Below are 16,981 nucleotides of genomic sequence, written 5' to 3'. Positions count from 1 at the left end.
TAATAATGATACAATTAACATGAAAACAACCCAGGAATTTGGGATTACTCAAATCCTGTCCAGATGAGCTCCACCACCCCATACACTTTCTGGGGCGATCTTTTCATAAAAGAAAAGCTTTGGCCCTAATACCCTTCATATGGGCCTTGAGGCACATAATTCAGATCTCATTGATCCCTGGCTGATAGCAGCAGTAGTAAGTATTATGCCCTGGAGGCGTAAGCAAGCCTTTTCTGATAACATCAATTTTTCTCTCCCTGGAAGAGGAATGGCAGGATCACTGAAGAGTTAGCCAAGGCCTGGCTGTGAAGCCATTTGCATTAACAAGAGAAATAAGCAAAGTAAGGTGACACCTCTGTGGGAGGGGGGTGCAGTTCCTGTGGGTCTGACCCCCTCCCTTCTCCCTCCCTCTCTCCTGCCGGAGGACTGCTGCTGCGTGTTAGTCAGATTCCAGAACTTTGTTCAGGGCCATAGTCCTAGGGGTGGAAGTTTAAAGTGGTTAAAAAGTCACAGTGCTCTGGTAGAGGGAGGTGAGCTTTCTTTAGCCTCTAAAGAAACACCTCCCTCAGGGGCTGTCCTCCTACCTGAGAAAGATTTTGAGTGGGGAGTCCCAGAACACCTCACTCTGTAGTAAGCTCCTTTTGCTTATTGCTGGTGGGTGTGGTCTTTCCTCTGGTCTGATCGATGCAGTTCAAGATTTGGCTTTTGGATAGAACAAGAAGAGCAGGGTTTTAGCTGCCTTGATTCTGGGGCATCTGGCTGCCCAAACATAGGTAATGGAGTTCTCCATAGCACCATCTTAGCTCATTAGTTTTCCATTGGAGCTGGGGACAAAATATTAATAGCTTTCTTTGTTCTCTCTGTACATGTCTATGTATGTCACCTGGCCAAATCATAATCACATGCCAGCAATCCCAATAGACAGTGTGGGCCATCGTGGGTTGGCCATCAAGGAGAATTCAAACATGTCACTGGAATATAAACACAAACAGCCAAATTATTTACAGATAACGATATAAGCATTTCTAAAACGGTCAGAATTGCGTGTTAACTCCAAATCCATTTCCTCATAGAAAACACCTTTATAAATGGTAGTAAAATCCCTGACAAGTACACATAATCTTATATAACCCTTAAAATAGCTATATGATTGGAATAACAGTATTACTTCAGTTATGCCAAATCCCATTTTATAACTAAGCCTTAATTTGGTGATAGAATTCATGTTGAGCTTTAATTTAAGATGCCTAAAACATATTTCCCATGGGGTTATAGGATGTGAGGTGGGCCAAAAGAGCTGTCAGTCTAGTCTTAAGGAAGTGATCCATGGTTACGTGAATGGAAGATTCCACTTTACCCAATGTCCCTTAGGATAAGGGACACCCATGACTCACTACATCCCCCCCCCCCCATTTCCTACCCCAGCACACACACACAGACTTACTGTTTTGAGAGCCTCTTTGGAAACATAAGAATCATAGAATTAATGAATTTCCTGTACCAGGTTTACCAATGGTAGGGAAATGGGCAATTTCTGTTCTCACTATAATAGATAACATTTGTTTCTTGCCTCTTCGGTTAAATCTATGAGTTTATTTTTCCATCTTAAATGCTGATACACATACAGTGGTTTGGTTCTTTTATATCATGTACTTTAGGTATTTTATATGTTAAATAGGTGACTATAGGCTGACACAGTACCCAAGTATCATTGCAAAATATCATAGCCCAAAACAGTCACTTTCCCTTGGATTGGTTTACATTTTGATCATACGATTGTTGAAAGTGTACAATTTCTAACTGTATTACATCTTCAACAGAAAACTGAAAGTTTAACTCTTACAAGTTGACACATATGTGTCAATGTTTTCAAACAACTAAGCTGTTCCTTGTAAGGAGATAGACAGAAAAATCTGTCAAAATGTTAAGTTTTGTGTTGGGAACAAGAGACGCTTGGGGGAGATGTGTTGTTTAATTCCTGAATCATTCTGCTTCTCATGGAAGAGCAAAGCAGGGTGAAGGGAGGTGTCCCAAGTTAAACTCATGTGTGTGTCTTCTCTCTCACTAAATTACATATTTAGAGTCAGCTTAAGGAGACACTGGTACTTCCAGCCATTCTTTCATGTTCAGTAGTCTCAGACTTTCGAACGCAGAAAGTCTGAAAATTCAAACCTTTACTCCATGGTACAGTTCGGGGCCCTACCTGGCATCCAATAAATGTCAGCTGAAGATGTGATGAGGAGACACCATAATTCTAAACTTGAGGTCCCTAAAAGTACTCTAACCACAATGTACAGGTATTAACTTAATATTTGAGGCAGGCCAAACATAGCTCGAGGCATGCATCCAGACCTTGATCCGGGTTGCAAAATGTCTTCTTTAAAATTTCTTGGCAAGATGTGAAGTGTGAGAAAGTGAGAAGATATTAGAAGATAAAGGCATGGAAGATGGATTTGCCTGATGATAGAAATCATCTGCAGGTATATGTCATCTGTGTTCCATATGGGTCTGCATTAACCAAGTCAAATAGCCCTCTGTCTGTGGTGTTTCTTTCGTTTTTCAACTTGTATCTTTTGGAGACTACATGGACTTGCATTGCAAGCAGGAAAATCAGCATTTTAAATATTTTAAACAGATAGGTCAAGAGTACATTTCGGAAACAGTTGGGAACAACCACAGGATAAGAGCAAAACCTCTGGCATGGAGGTACTGTGTTCACCACTGTACTGTTTAAATTACAGGGAAGGCCTCAAATCCCATTGAAGACTCCAGCCTACAATGGGCAGCCGTAGCATTGCCGGCATTCTTTTCTCTTATAATTGGGTTTGCTGTTGGAGCCTTATACTGGAAGGTAAGTGTTGCTACTCTTTTTTTCTTTCCCCTTGATCACAAAATTTCTGAACTTTATATATTTATTTGTTCATACTATATTACATCAATGATTAGCTAACAAACTGCCCTTTTCTAAGAAAGGATCCTACCAAGAAAACAATATTTTTCATTTGATTACTATTTAAATCTTTCAGTTTCTTTATTATTCTTTCATCTCCAACATCCTAAAAACGCTGAGTTGATAAAACCGTGCATTTTTCATAATTTCTTATTGCAAAAGTATTTTTATATGCTGCATGCTGATGAAAACATAGAAGTGGAGACTGTTTACCTCTTAAATAGTACATGATATATTGATATTTTTATAATATATGTATATATCACTGTTCTTTTCCCAGAAGAAACAACCAAATCTTACAAGGGCAGTTGAAAATATACAGATTAATGAAGAGGATAATGAGATAAGGTATTTTGTTTTACTAAATGTGTGCATAAGTAAGCTTGACCTTGCCACTTCACATACCGTGCATGTGCTCATAACATCTTTAAGAAGTGTTTCACTCTTATGGTGGCAGCTCCCAACTGATGTCTTCCAAGTTTTATCCGCATTTCTGATCTCTCCTTGTCTCTTCAATCCTACATCTCCATTTACTTGGGAAATACCTTCATATAATTGTCTTCATAACCCTTCTTATGGTATCATCTCTGCTCTCTTTATTTCTATAAACAGCAGAATCTTGCTCACGTTCCTGGTCATGGAGCTCAGGAGGCACGTTTGCTTATTCCCCTCTTTTCCACACTATAGCCAAGACATGCTTAGCTCTTTCTTTGGCAATAGTCATTATCTTCATCCATATCTTTATTATGTCTTGACTGAGTTGCTACCACAGAATCTTTCTTTTCCTCGGCCTTTCTAAACTCCACCTTTGTCTCATTCTTCTGTAAACCCCATTTCTTTTTTTTCGCCCATACGTGGGCCTCTCACTGCTGTGGCCTCTCCCGTTGCGGAGCACAGGCTCTGGACACGCAGGCTCAGTGGCCATGGCTCACAGGCCCAGCCACCCCGCGGCATGTGGGATCTTCCCGGACCGGGGCACGAACCCGTGTTCCCTGCATCGGCAGGCAGATGCTCAACCACTGCGCCACCAGGGAAGCCCTAAACCCCATTCTTAATATCACTTCCTAGTCAAGATACTTTCAGTTATTTTTCTCTTGCATACTTCATATATTTGACCTCACTCTGGCTTTCAGAGCCCTTAATTTTTCTCAACCTACTCAGTATTTTATTCAAAGCCAAATACAAAAATTGTTTTGTGAGACCTTGCCACTTATGGTGGCTGACGCTGATCACGTTTTTACCCTATCCCATACTGCTCCAGGACCAATGCTTTGATTTTACATTCAGTTATAGTTTTCATTTGGCATGTTATTTTCTCTTATGCTGTATGTGTACATATTCACAAATTAAGTGCATATAAGCATTTTCCGTATGTGTATCTGCATATGCGTAGAGAATTTTTTAACTACTTGGGGAGACTATGTGGAAGCAGATGAAGTCTTCCCTCTTCCCTACAGTAATATTACGAAGGTAAGCTTCCCACTCAATTTTGCAATCTTTTGGTACTGTATTTACAGAAAAATAAAAACTGCCCTTTACAATGCCCAGATCATGGTTACTTCAGAATCTCTGTCTAAATGCAAATAAGCATGTTTCTTATTCTTTTTCAGTATGTTGCAAGAAAAAGAGAGAGAGTTTCAAGAAGTGTAATTGTGGCTTGTATCAACACTGTTACTTTCGTACATTGGTAAGTATTAAGAATTCAAGCTAAAAGATGTAACAAGAACTATGCAGCATCCTAGACACCAAAATTTATTAAGTCTTCTATCAAGCTGGGGTCAGTATGTTAGCTGAAGCTGTTATGTAATTGTGCATTCTCAAGTTTTGAGAGGCAAGCAGTATTATTCCAGTGTAGTGGATTCATCTTGTATGGGAGATATACAAAGCATTAACAGTTGAGCGTTTCCTAATTTTTTTCTTTTTTGGCTGTGCCACTGGGACTTGGGGGATCTTAGTTCCCCAAACAGGGGTTGAACCCGTGCCTTCAGTGAAAGCATGGAGTCCTAACCACTGGGCCACCAGGGAATTTCTGAGTGTTTCCTATTTTTGAGGCCAGAAAATAAATTAGACAAGGGGCAAAATATTTTGGACTAAATAGGACTAAAATAAAATATTATTAATAGAAGAAAAATAAATAAAATCAATTTCAATTAGGTGTGATTAACATGATAGGAAAAGTATCTCATTATCTCATTTGTTAAATGCTGAAACAAATGAAAATCAAAAACATTGCCCTGCTATTTTAAGGAAAAGTAGAAAAGGTCAAAATCCCATACAGTAAAAAAAAAAAAAATCCCATACAGTAGGAGAGGGAAATTGTCAAGGTAGTGCCACCTGCCACATGACATAATACTTGTGCCTCATCACCGTCCAGAGCCCAGGACACACTGAATATAAACCGGGGACAGATAACCTGTTGTGATTGTGTGGGTCTGTGAAGGGCCTGGGGAGAAAGGAGACTAGGAAAACATGACCAGAGGGCACTGATGTTTATACCTCCTCTCCCCTCTCCTGTCTACTTTCTCAACTCCCAAGCTGCAGACGCGGTGCAGGGAGCACCCTGAATGGCACTAACCTGATCCAACGTCATGCATGCTCTTCCCATTTGTACTTCTGCCAACTCACTGTTAATTCTGTTCTGCTCATGAACCCCCATTTATTACAGTGGTGTATAAGTGTTCTTTCATCTTCCTAAATCTTCAGTTCTTCCCCTGCACTCCCTCGTGGTTAGAGGATCATTTACTCGCCCGATTATTACAGACATGGTCTCCGGTGAGCTTCACCTTTTCCTTACAGGTCACTGTCCTTCCAGCTTTCCCTTCTGTCCCAGATTCAGAGATTTCTCTCTAGATTGAACCTTCCCCAGGGAAACTGGGTCACAGAGCCTCTGTCTCCTCCAGGAACTCACTTTTATCAAACATCATTTTTCAACAACCCAAAAATAACATCATATAATAATAGTAATTATGTCGCATATGCCTCTGACACTTTAACCCTGCTGTTACACAGACTTCATTTTTGCCTTGAATCATGCCCTTGGTCACCACGTCTAGAGCACGAATAGCACCCTCTCTTCTGCTCCCATCCTAGCTGTCCTCTAGCCTCATGTTTCCTGTCAAACACTGTAAAGGAATAAACCCTTCACTTGACCCTTTTTATTTTCGGGTGCAGTATTCCCCAAGCTGAAATCATTGTTATTCCAAGAAACATGTCTTTGACCTCCAATCCCAGTACAAACCTACTGTTTTTTCCCCACTGCTGTTTCACCTCCCTTAAGCCAGACATCCACCAACTACACATTAAATGGTTAATTGAACCTTAAAGGCTCAAGTAATGTTCTCTGTGGTTTGCTTTTCAATGGCATCACTGGGATCCTGTTTTGGCACATAGGTGATGTGGTGTTTAATTGTGGCATTTGTCCTGTGACATTTGGGAAATGGATTATGATGGAAAAGCCCAGGGCACTTGTCTAGGAGAAAGAAAGATGGCATTTTAAAGCAGCTGTAGTCAAGCAACTTACACATGCTGGTCAGGGAATATACAAGGACAGGAAGTGAGTCTGTCTGGTTCTTGCTATATCTCCTCACAAGTACCTCACTTGTTGCCTAACCACTGTAGGCGCTCAGTAAATGTCTGTTGAAGTGACTGAGTGAATAAATAAACCCTAAATGAAAATCTTACCAAGTGGTAAGGAAGATAGCTCTGCTGAAGTGGCCTTTTTTTTAAGGTTCTTTTGTTTCGCAAGATGAATATGTTCTAGAGACCTGCTATACAACATAATGCTTAGAGTTAAAAAAAACTACATTGTGCATTTAAAACTGTGTTCAGAGGGTAGATCTTGTGTTAAGTGTTCTTACTGCAATAAAATAAGATGTTTTAAAACAATCTTTGAAAAAGTGCAGTAAGGTTTATTTTTATCTTGTATGTGTATGTGTGTGTTTAATTTGCTGATTTTGGTCAGTAGGACAGCAGAGTATGTACAGCAAGGGGGAATACAGTCATATGGGAAACGGCTAAATTATTTTTCTTAAAATCTGAGATGTTACTCATATAATTAAACGAATGAAATTAGGTTAAAGAAGCCCCAAATTGTTTAGAAATAAACTCGTCACATACCATTGAGGAGCTGGTGTAAAATAGATGACCTTACTTCTCACCATTTCTGCAAAGCTCTCTCAAGGCTCAGCTCAGAACCACCACCTCCAAAAAGCTAACTTCCCAAATGAAAGTAATCTCTCTTTTATGGCCCTCTAATTATATTTTGTATTACACTTCATACAATATTAATATGGTATTAGTTACCATTACTTACATAGACGTTACTTACAGCCACTTACATAGACGTTTTGTGTCCTCTTCTAAACCATAAGCTCTTAGAGGACAGGATTGGTTTCTGAATATCATTTTGGAATCCCATTAAACTATATAGTTGACACTTTGCACATACAAGTGATGAATGTATCTGTTGAATAAATGAATGGAGAGATGGATGAATACCTCAGAGAACTGCAGTAACGTGAGAATAAAATTTATGGAGTAAAAACAAAAATAGACGTGTGTAGGTAGAAGTAAATAAGAATTCAAATACTGAGGGCAAGATAGATAAAAGGAGGAAAATAGAAGCAGCTCATTATCATGAATCTGCAAACCCCGAAGTCAAAATATATATGTATCATTTGTAACCATTTATTGAGTACCCATCGTATACAGAAAGCCTGTTCCTTGTATCAACAGAGGTTTGGTAAAACCTGCCAAGGAAATTTGAGTATAATTTGGGGAAAGGGATGTGGTGGAGGGAAAGGCTTGGGGGAACAGACTGTGACATGGTAGGAGAGGAAATATGCCAAGAAATAAGAAGAACAGTAGTAAAAAGTACCAAGATAGAAATGAAATACGGAGTTGTAATTACATATTTTAAAAATTGGATATAATTTGGATTATAGTCATTTTCTTGCTTCACAAAAAAAGGGGAAAATATAAGGAATGACTCAGGTTTGTGGCAAGGATTTCTCCCTGAAATAGAAGTTTCATGAACTAAAAGAAATTAAACCAGGACAAATATTGGAACACTAGAATAGAAAACATATGGAATAGTTCTCCAACCTATAATTGGAAAATGAAGAGGAGGATTTGATATTTTAAATACAAGGAAGGAATGTAGATAATGACCCAGAAACAAAAGAAGTTGCCTCTAAGAGAAAATATACAAAAGCTGTGTTTATTTGACATCAAACGTGAAATTATCTCTGCAAAAAGTTAAAAATGTATTTAGTCAACTAGCTAATGACAAGTATACGTATGTGGCATCCCAGAAGAATTTTTCATTTATTGGGTTGCGTGTAGCACAGTTTAAGAGAAAGAAATAGAGTAGATCATAGCACAATTTTACTCTTCATTCTAACCACAAATGTGACACCAACAAGCTCTAGTACGTGCACTGTTGGATGCAAAGCTTAATATAACCTAGTTCTGTCCTCAAATTGCTTATGGCCTACAAAAGGAGATAAGACATATGCATAATAACCTATTTTAAAACAGACTAAAGGAGATTTTGGTTAAAAAACAACAAAAAAAGCTGACAAAGAAATGCAATAATGAGTCAAAGGCAAAGCCACTGCATATGGTTGTAGAGGATGTGCCCTGAACATAGCTCTAGATAATGACTGGTACAGATGGCATCCCATAGAATTGTACCACCCATATACAATTGTCTTATTTAACTGGGGAGAGAAATCATTCGGAGAAAGGCTTTATTGTAAGGGTGATGGAGGTGGCATTTGTATGGAACTGGATCTTGGATGATTGCTAAAATTTTACTGGCAATAGGGAAGTGGTAAATCCAGATACTGCAAATGGCATAAGTTAAATCAGGGAGCTGAAAGTACAGACTGTGTTCAAGAGTTTGTACAGCTGGACTCCAGTAGAAGTACACATAAAGGGTTAAAATGCTGAGAAAGGATGGGCATCAGTTTGAAACAAGGTCTGAATTCCAAGTACAGGGCTTACACTTTATTGAGTAATATAAGGAGTTGTTGGAGGGTTTAGAAAAGACATAATACAATCAAAGCAGAGGTTTAGGAAAGTAATCAGACGTTGGCGTGGCCAGATGGATGGGAGTGGTGACCTGGAATCAAGGAGTCCACTTAGGAGGCCAATCTTCAAAACAGGTGTGAGAGAATGACAACCTGAACTAGGGTCACAGCCATGGAGATAGGAAAGCATAGGCCATTTTGGAGTCACTGCAGTAAAAGAATAAGTCCTAGTTCCTGATGGGATGTGAGGCTTGACATCGCAGGCAGTAATCAGGGATGATTTGGAGCCTATGGGACTAACCAGATGGCAGTGCCAATAGAAAAAAATGGGAGAAGGAGCCGTTAGGAATTATTAACCAGTGGCCAAATATGCTTCACTGGAAATTCAGAGTACAGTAAGCGCTGCAAATAATAGATTGGGGATTGGGAAGTCATCCACGAAGAATTTTAATTGAGACCTTGGGAGAAGGACCGTGTAATCACGGAGAAGGCCCAGTTTGGTTGACGGTAAACAGCATGAGTTTGTAGATACTGAGATGGCGGTGTTTAGGGACTTATCCCAGCATGGTAAGTGTAGAAAGTAATTTTTTTTTTAATTTATTTATTTTTGGCTGTGTTGGGTCTTCGTTGTGGTGCACGGGCTTCTCATTGCAGTGGCTTCTCTTGTTGCAGAGCACAGGCTCTAGGCGCGTGGGCTTCAGTAGTTGTGGCACGCAGGCTCAGTAGTTGTGGCTTGTGGGCTCTAGAGCACAGGCTCAGTAGTTGTGGCACACGGGCTTAGCTGCTCCGCGGCCTGTGGGGTCTTCCCGGACCAAGGCTCGAACTCATGTTCCCTGCATTGGCAGGCAGATTCTTAACCCCTGGGCCACCAGGGAAACCCCTAGAAAGTAATTCTTATTATAATTAGGCTGGTGGAGAGATTCATAAAAGAAACACAACCTGGAAGTTTCCAGTAGATCTAAGACAGAAGAAAGTCGATCCTAGAATTGGAATAGGGATGAGGGCAAGTTATGCTGGGACATTTATTGCACAGGACTCAATAATGGTTGGTTACCAATGGCCAGATCTTTGACTCTTTACCACATATTTCCTAAGAATTTCTAGAATTTTGAAGGTTTTGGTTTGGAGCTCGCTCTGTGTAGATACATTGTGATGCAGAGGATTAGAAGGGATTAGACTTGGGTCTAATCTGCACCTTAATTAGCTGTAGGTTCCTGGATGAGTCAGTTGTCTTTTAACCCCTGATTCTTCAAATGTAATGGGAGGATAATAATACCCTATTTATTTCGTGAGGTTGTTGCCAGAATCCATGGTATTATTATAAAAATGGTAGTTTCGTTCTATGGGAAACCATTTGTTGGTTTTTATGTTTGTTTTCTTTGCGAAATGATCCAAAGACATAATCAGAATAGATTTCCAATCTTGCTTCTCTACGCTTACGTTTAGAGTTTCAAGTTATTTGTAGCTTTTTCAAAAAATATATATATTTTTTGCTTTTTTGTGATTTCCTTCTGCTTTTCTAACCAAGTTTTATTTTTAAAATATCTGCTAGGTAATTTGCATTTCTGAAATTTGCTCTTAATGCCTGTTAATTTCTCCTCCAGTATTTAATTCTGCTTTCCTAAATACAGGTTTTCTATTTTTTAGAGTTCTCTCTTTGGTAAATTGTCATGTAATATGGTTTTTAGTATATTATTACATTTTATATATTTACATTTTCAATATATTACATTTAATGATTGCATACATTTCGTATATTACATTAGAGTAATATACATTTAGCATATTACTGGAAAAAAACACTGTACTTCTTATCACTCATACTATAAAGTTTTATATATAGCCTATGTAATGATCTCAAACATTTTAAAACCAGTGATCTCTGGTTCTGGGATTGATAAATAAGGACAAAATAGGAAAAGAGTAGGGAAGAAACTAAATGCAAAATACACATTTATTTAGGGGTTGTGATTGAAGATAGCATGCAAATGCTGCCTATAATTAAAAAAGAAAAAAAGATAAGGAAGTACAAATACTTCACCTGAAAGCTGAAAAATCTGAAAGCTGAGTCCAAAGCTCAGTGGTTTAACACCAGCACTGAAAAGCTAAAACAGAGTCTGGCTTTCATGCTTCAGCAAGTACAGTAAGCTGTGCTGAGGCCAAATGAACTTCCCCAGAGGCTTTGTCAGGAATGTGGTGCCAGGATTTCTATCTTTCTTCTTCTGGCTGACAGCACTGAAGGAAATCCTACTGCTGCTCTTTCCTCAGCTGGGAGAAGTGATTGCTAGAACCTGGCTAGGCAGTCAGGATACTGGCACTGATCTGTGGCTAGGAGGCTGTCATTTGTGGGTGGCCTCTGATCAGCCTCTCCGCCTGTCCCAGATATCTCTTGCATGCCACTCCATCAATCTCCACTTCTCCACTCGGAACACCGCCATTGTTCTTCAGACCCTCTCCCCTCACCACCTGTTTACAACCTCTTCAAAGGCTTGTTAGAGAAATTCAAGGCTACCTAGATTGATAACACTCATCAGAAATGGAGATAATCTGTGCTGTGCTTGGGGGTATGAAAGCCACAGGGTATTCATTCATCCACTCTATGTTCAAGAAATATTTATTGAGTACAAGTGTCCCCCTCCAGTGCTATGCAAAAGTAGAGCATTCCAATGAAACCTGTCTTAAACCAAAACGGCCTAAAGCAAAGACGCAATCACCTTAGGATACATCTTGCTAATGCGATGCATAAAATAAATCTATGTAAAGCACAGATGCTCGTAGACACAATTCAAAGTTATGGTGGCTTTATGCGGAGAGGCTAAGTGTAGTTCCGGGGAAGAACTTGGCGGTGCCACTCTCACTGCTGGCGGTGCACACTGCCTCTGTAGGCTCACTGCAGAACAAACCCTGAATGCGACGGTCTCTTTTTGCCTTTTTTCATAAAAGCAAAAATCCTCTTTGGATTTCTTTCGTTTGTTGAAAACAGGTACTAAAGTAGGTGTTTTGTAAAAGCAAAGTGGTATAAAGGGAACTTTGAAAAGCAGGGGACACCCGTATCTATTTTGTACCAGGCACTGTTCTAGGTGTTGGAATACAGCAGTGAAAAAGATAAACAAAAGCTCTATGTTCCTCATGGGGCTTACATTCTAATGGGAAGAGACACTCAGTAAACAGTAAGATCATTTCAGATTATGTAAAATGTTACTAGGGAGATCAGCAAGTGACTGATCACTGCATCTAGGAAACATTTGTCAAGTTATTTTAGGCTGTGTAAGTGAAGCATGCATTGTAAATCTATTACTCATTCAAAGCCACATGAATTCAGCTACTGAGAATGAAAAGAAGGTAGAAAGCAGATATGCTATAATCTCTCTTTTTTCTTCTCTAGGCGGGTAACAGTTCATGTTTGCTTCATAAATGAAGCAGCTTTAAACAAATTCCTATTCTGTCTGGAGTGACAGACCGCATCTTTATCTGTTCTTGCTACCCATGACTATGTGGATGATTCAGAAATTGGAACAAAGTGTTTTACTGTGAAACTGGCACTGAATTAATCATCTGTAAAGAAGAACTTGCACCGAGCAGGACTCTATTTTAAGGACCTGGGGGATTTGTGGTCTCAATTAGAACTTGCAGCTGATGTTGGGAGAGAAAGCACGTGTCCCAGGCTGCACGTACCGTTTTGCATGCCTCCAGAAACGTCTAATTGTTGAAAAACCACATAGCTTTATTTTACAGTTACAACCTGCAGTTCATAGTTATCTTGGTCTCTGCAAGTAGATTTCAGCCTGGATAGTGGGGGTCATCATTTTTATCAAAGGGATCTAGAAAAAATTCAAAAAACAAAAACTCCATAGCATCAGCCACTGTTCATTTAGAAAGCAGTGGGAAAAGAGGGTGGGGGTAGGGGCAGGTCAGCCTTCTAGCTGCTGATCAAGGAATGATATGGGTCTGAGCTTGGTCTCTTTCTGACACAGAGTGTGCTCAACCGTATCCCACTAGACAAACGGACATGGTTGTCTGACTTTAGTCATGCAGGGGAGCCAGTACTGAATTACACAACAGTGATGCCTTTGCAGAGGAGAGACTCCGAAAGAGTCATCACACGAAGAAGCTGTGGACACTGCCCAGCAGGACAGTCTGCCGAGGGGGGCATCTGGCACCCCTGGTGAAGTCAGCCTTTGCCCTTGACCACTATGGCGTGTACAAATTGTGCTTGCAAATTATATTACAAAATGTTTATATTCTAAAACTATCACAGAGTTATGTAAAGGGACTTAGGAGAAATCACTGAATGTATGGAGGCCGCGTTTTCAATTTCTGCTGTGGGAGAGAGTAAATATAAATTATGATATTTAGTATCTATGGTTAGATAACCACACACATGCTAATATGGGTGTTGAAAACTAGGTGACTTGGCTTTTACAAGAATGCAGGGGATCAGGAAACTTTAGTTATTTATAGTATAATCACCATTATCTGTTTAAAGGATCCATTTATTTAAAATCAGGCACTCTGTATTCATTAAGGTTTATGAATTAAAAATAAAAAGAAAGCTTTATGTAGTTACGCATGTCAGTTTGCTATTAAAATATGCGACAGCGTTTTTGTCATATTGAGTGAACTTGGCAGGAATTCCCAAGATGGACATTGCATTTTTAAACCAGAACTTGTAAGACATTAAGTGAATTTCCCTCGCCAATTTTTTTTATTTCAAAGGACCATCTGACTAAGGTCAAGGAATGATTTCTTTTGGTTTATTTTGATGAAGATTCTTTTAATATATCACAAACGTACACATACAGGAATCCAAAGCTTTCCATTCTAACTTGATCCTTGTGATAACATCATTGCCATGTCTATCACCATCACATGACTGTTTTCAATGCAGTGATAGAGAAGGGCATGAAAAACTGCTATCTTTCCTTTGTTTTCAAAAGTCCAAGAACTTCTGGTAGAGCTGGATTTTAGCTTATGTTCAAAGCTAATTCAAATACAACTCTAGTAAGTGGCCCTTGCTCTTTTTTATACCAAAGAGCTCAGATGATTTCTACGATCCCTCCTCTAAAGTGCTGTGGTTCCTCAAACACTAGTCATGTCTCTAAGATACAACCCAGATGCTTTGGGAAGTTGCATTAATTTATTCAGTCCCTCAAATATCCCATGGTACAACCAATTATATATAATAAAACCAGAGATCAAGTTCATGGCTGAAAGGACCTGTCTCAGTGTGTGATGTTGATTGTTTTGAAGAAAATAGACATAGATTAACATGAGTATGTGTGTAGGTCATGTGTCAATTGAGAAGATTGATACTTCTCAATCTAATAGTTTGTTTCAGCAATGGTTTCAGTTTTTGTAAGTATGTAAAAATGCTGCTTAATGAGCTTTAGAGTATAATAGATGTACTTTTGTTCTCAAAGCTGGTAGCTGGGTTTTAACACACAAGGACATGGTCCTAATTGATAGGGTTAAATAAACAAATTCAGCAAGTTATGAAATCTGGCACGGTAGGCGAGGGGAGATGTATTCTGCCTAATTAAATGTATTGGTTCATTGAGAGTTGTGTGGATTACCAATTTTTAAAACACTAAAATTCAGTAAAATACACGAACAATAGAAAAATGTTGAACATTACTTTGGTTGGTAGTTGCTTGGGAATGAACTCTCATATCTACTTGGAGATTAAAAAATATATATACATATATGTCTTTGCTTTATTTTATCCAATATGTGTTCTGAACATCCTTTATAAATCATGGAAAACTCACAACTGACATCTTAAACTGTGAAATCACCTTTTAAACTGGTACCATGTATCTGATAGTTCTCTTTTGTAATGTTTCAAAATTGTCTTTTAAAATGGTTTCAGAAGTCTGCAGATGCTAAATTATACTTTAGAGTAAAGTATAATTAAGCTTTGTACCTCTGTGGTAGAACCCAAATCTATAGAGAAACTGGCACTGATAAACGGTGCCTGCCCTGTGATATCGAAGCGTTGCTTGATTTTGTATTATAATCTGATGCGCTTACCACACAGCCACTTTCTAATGAGTCAGAAACAAGTTATTTTTTTCAATACTTTAACAGAACAAGTACCCTATTCTCTTTGAAAAGGATTAACTATGTGAAAAATGACAATGTATGATAAAGTATGTTCACAATGAAATATCTGCTTTTAGTAAGAATTAAAGTACTCCGGAGAAGCTTTGTGGCATATTTTGGTATTCTAATTCAAATGAAGTTTTAAATTAATAGAAAACTCCACGCAGAATTCATGGATATTTCTTAATGTTTTTCTGAAGCTAGGTTCTGGTTTCAAAATGTAATTCCAGTATGGGGCTTTTAGCCATTCCCAACCTATTCTAATTTAACTAAGAAATATATTTTTCAAGAAGGCAGTTGGACATAGTGGGATGGATGTTAGGAAAAATTGTCAGGAGCTTCCACTCTGCCATTAACAGGTATTGGTAAATCACTGCCCTTCTTTGGCTCTCAATTTTTGTTTATCTATATGGTGAAGTCAAGTCATACCATAGGTATGAGAGAAACCTATTGATACGTGACTGACAAAGATGATAAAATAGAGCTGAAACTATCGCATATAAAATATCCAACTCTGATCTCTGTGAATAAGCAATTTGAACATAAAAAGCTATGGCTGTTCTTGTTTGTAATGTAAATAGGGTCCATTCGTAAAAGTGAAGATCAGTCTCCTGTAGGGTGAGTCGGATAACCACTTACACAAGAGATGGCTTTTTCCGTTGCTTAAATAAACATTTTTGGATTACCTCTGAAGAATGAAAACCAAGAGTACATTTTACCCAAGATGAGATGTGTGTAACATTTGGAAGTGTACCAAATCAAGCATTTAAATGCTCTCATTTTTCTTAAAAGCTAAGAGCAGAAAATGTAAGATGCTCATAAAGTTTTTAAGTGCAAAAAGATACTTTCGAATCCGTTTGGAGATGGGTAAACCATAAATTATATTTCAGGATTGGAAAGTGGGATAAGAATTTTAGAGAAAGGCAGCTTGTTTTGAAACAGTATTATTCTGAAATTGGCATTAAAATATAAACATTCAGATTGAAATTCCAACCAGTTCATTTGTGGTGTTTGATCACACAGTTTATGGTGTTGCTGGGAATGCCTTTGTAAAGATAAAATAATGGTACTTTCATTTCCTAACAAGATACTGTTTTAGAAATAATCCATATTAAAATGGATATTCTTGATCCTAAAATGTTTCTTAAGCATCGTACATGTATTTATAACCGCCGTCTCCAATTACATCTTATGTTGTTTTTCAAAATAAAATTGTTTAAACTAAAAAAACATAGTATTTTCAGTTACTTGATTTCTGAGCTATGACTCACTGAATAAAAATTTCCAATCAAAATACCCTATTCTCCTATATTCTAAGGATTAATGTGTGATTATAGTGTCCACTTGCCACTATTTTTTAAATCAATGGACTTAAAGTATTCAGACATTTAGATGGATGCACAGATATATTGCTAGTTCATAGATTGGAGTTTGCATATTGTAATGTAAATGTATGTCAACATTATTCTATAGTTTTATTATGACTGAAGTTAAATAAAAAAGGTTGTAAAATGTGATGTGTATGTACTGTATGTGTACTTTTTAAAATAGGTTTATGTCCTGACCCTTTTTTATACAGGTTTGAATTTGAAATTACATTATATATACACATACTTTATTGTTCTAAATAAAGAATTTTATGCACTCAAATTTGCCCTGTCATTATCTTAAAGTTATCACACATGTTCATAACATGGTTGAGCATTTACGGTAAACTCAAAGTTTTCTATGGAAAACATCATTAGTCTAGATTTTATTCTAATATGCACAAAAGGAGATAAATCATTTTATTCCAATAAATATGTATTGGTTAAGTAATCAAGGAAGATAGGTAAAGTAATCAAAGAAGGTAAAATTGAATTAATACACTGTTGGATCTCAAGGGGTTTCTAACTTA

The 16,981-nt window shown here is 38.1% G+C and overlaps 1 protein-coding gene across 3 annotated transcripts in view; it reads left to right on the top strand.

Moving 5' to 3' along the window:
* The window catches only part of KITLG (KIT ligand), an 88,854-nt gene extending 72,120 nt beyond the window's left edge, over nt 1–16,734 (top strand). For 2 of the 3 annotated variants that reach the window (XM_060025336.1, XM_060025334.1), the window contains 4 exons: nt 2,742–2,851; nt 3,231–3,298; nt 4,561–4,637; nt 12,368–16,734. In XM_060025336.1, the coding sequence (XP_059881319.1) occupies nt 2,742–2,851; nt 3,231–3,298; nt 4,561–4,600 (218 nt within the window). In that variant the 3' untranslated portion in view covers nt 4,601–4,637; nt 12,368–16,734. Of the gene's footprint in view, nt 1–2,741; nt 2,852–3,230; nt 3,299–4,560; nt 4,638–7,022; nt 7,142–12,367 lie in introns of those variants that run through there. The other variant, XM_060025335.1, reaches the window with a different exon arrangement.
* The last annotated feature ends 247 nt before the right edge of the window (nt 16,735–16,981 follow it).

This window comes from Delphinus delphis, chromosome 11 (genome assembly GCF_949987515.2).
Source record: "Delphinus delphis chromosome 11, mDelDel1.2, whole genome shotgun sequence".
Lineage (NCBI taxonomy): Eukaryota > Metazoa > Chordata > Mammalia > Artiodactyla > Delphinidae > Delphinus > Delphinus delphis.
This window is presented reverse-complemented; position numbering and strand designations above follow the sequence as displayed.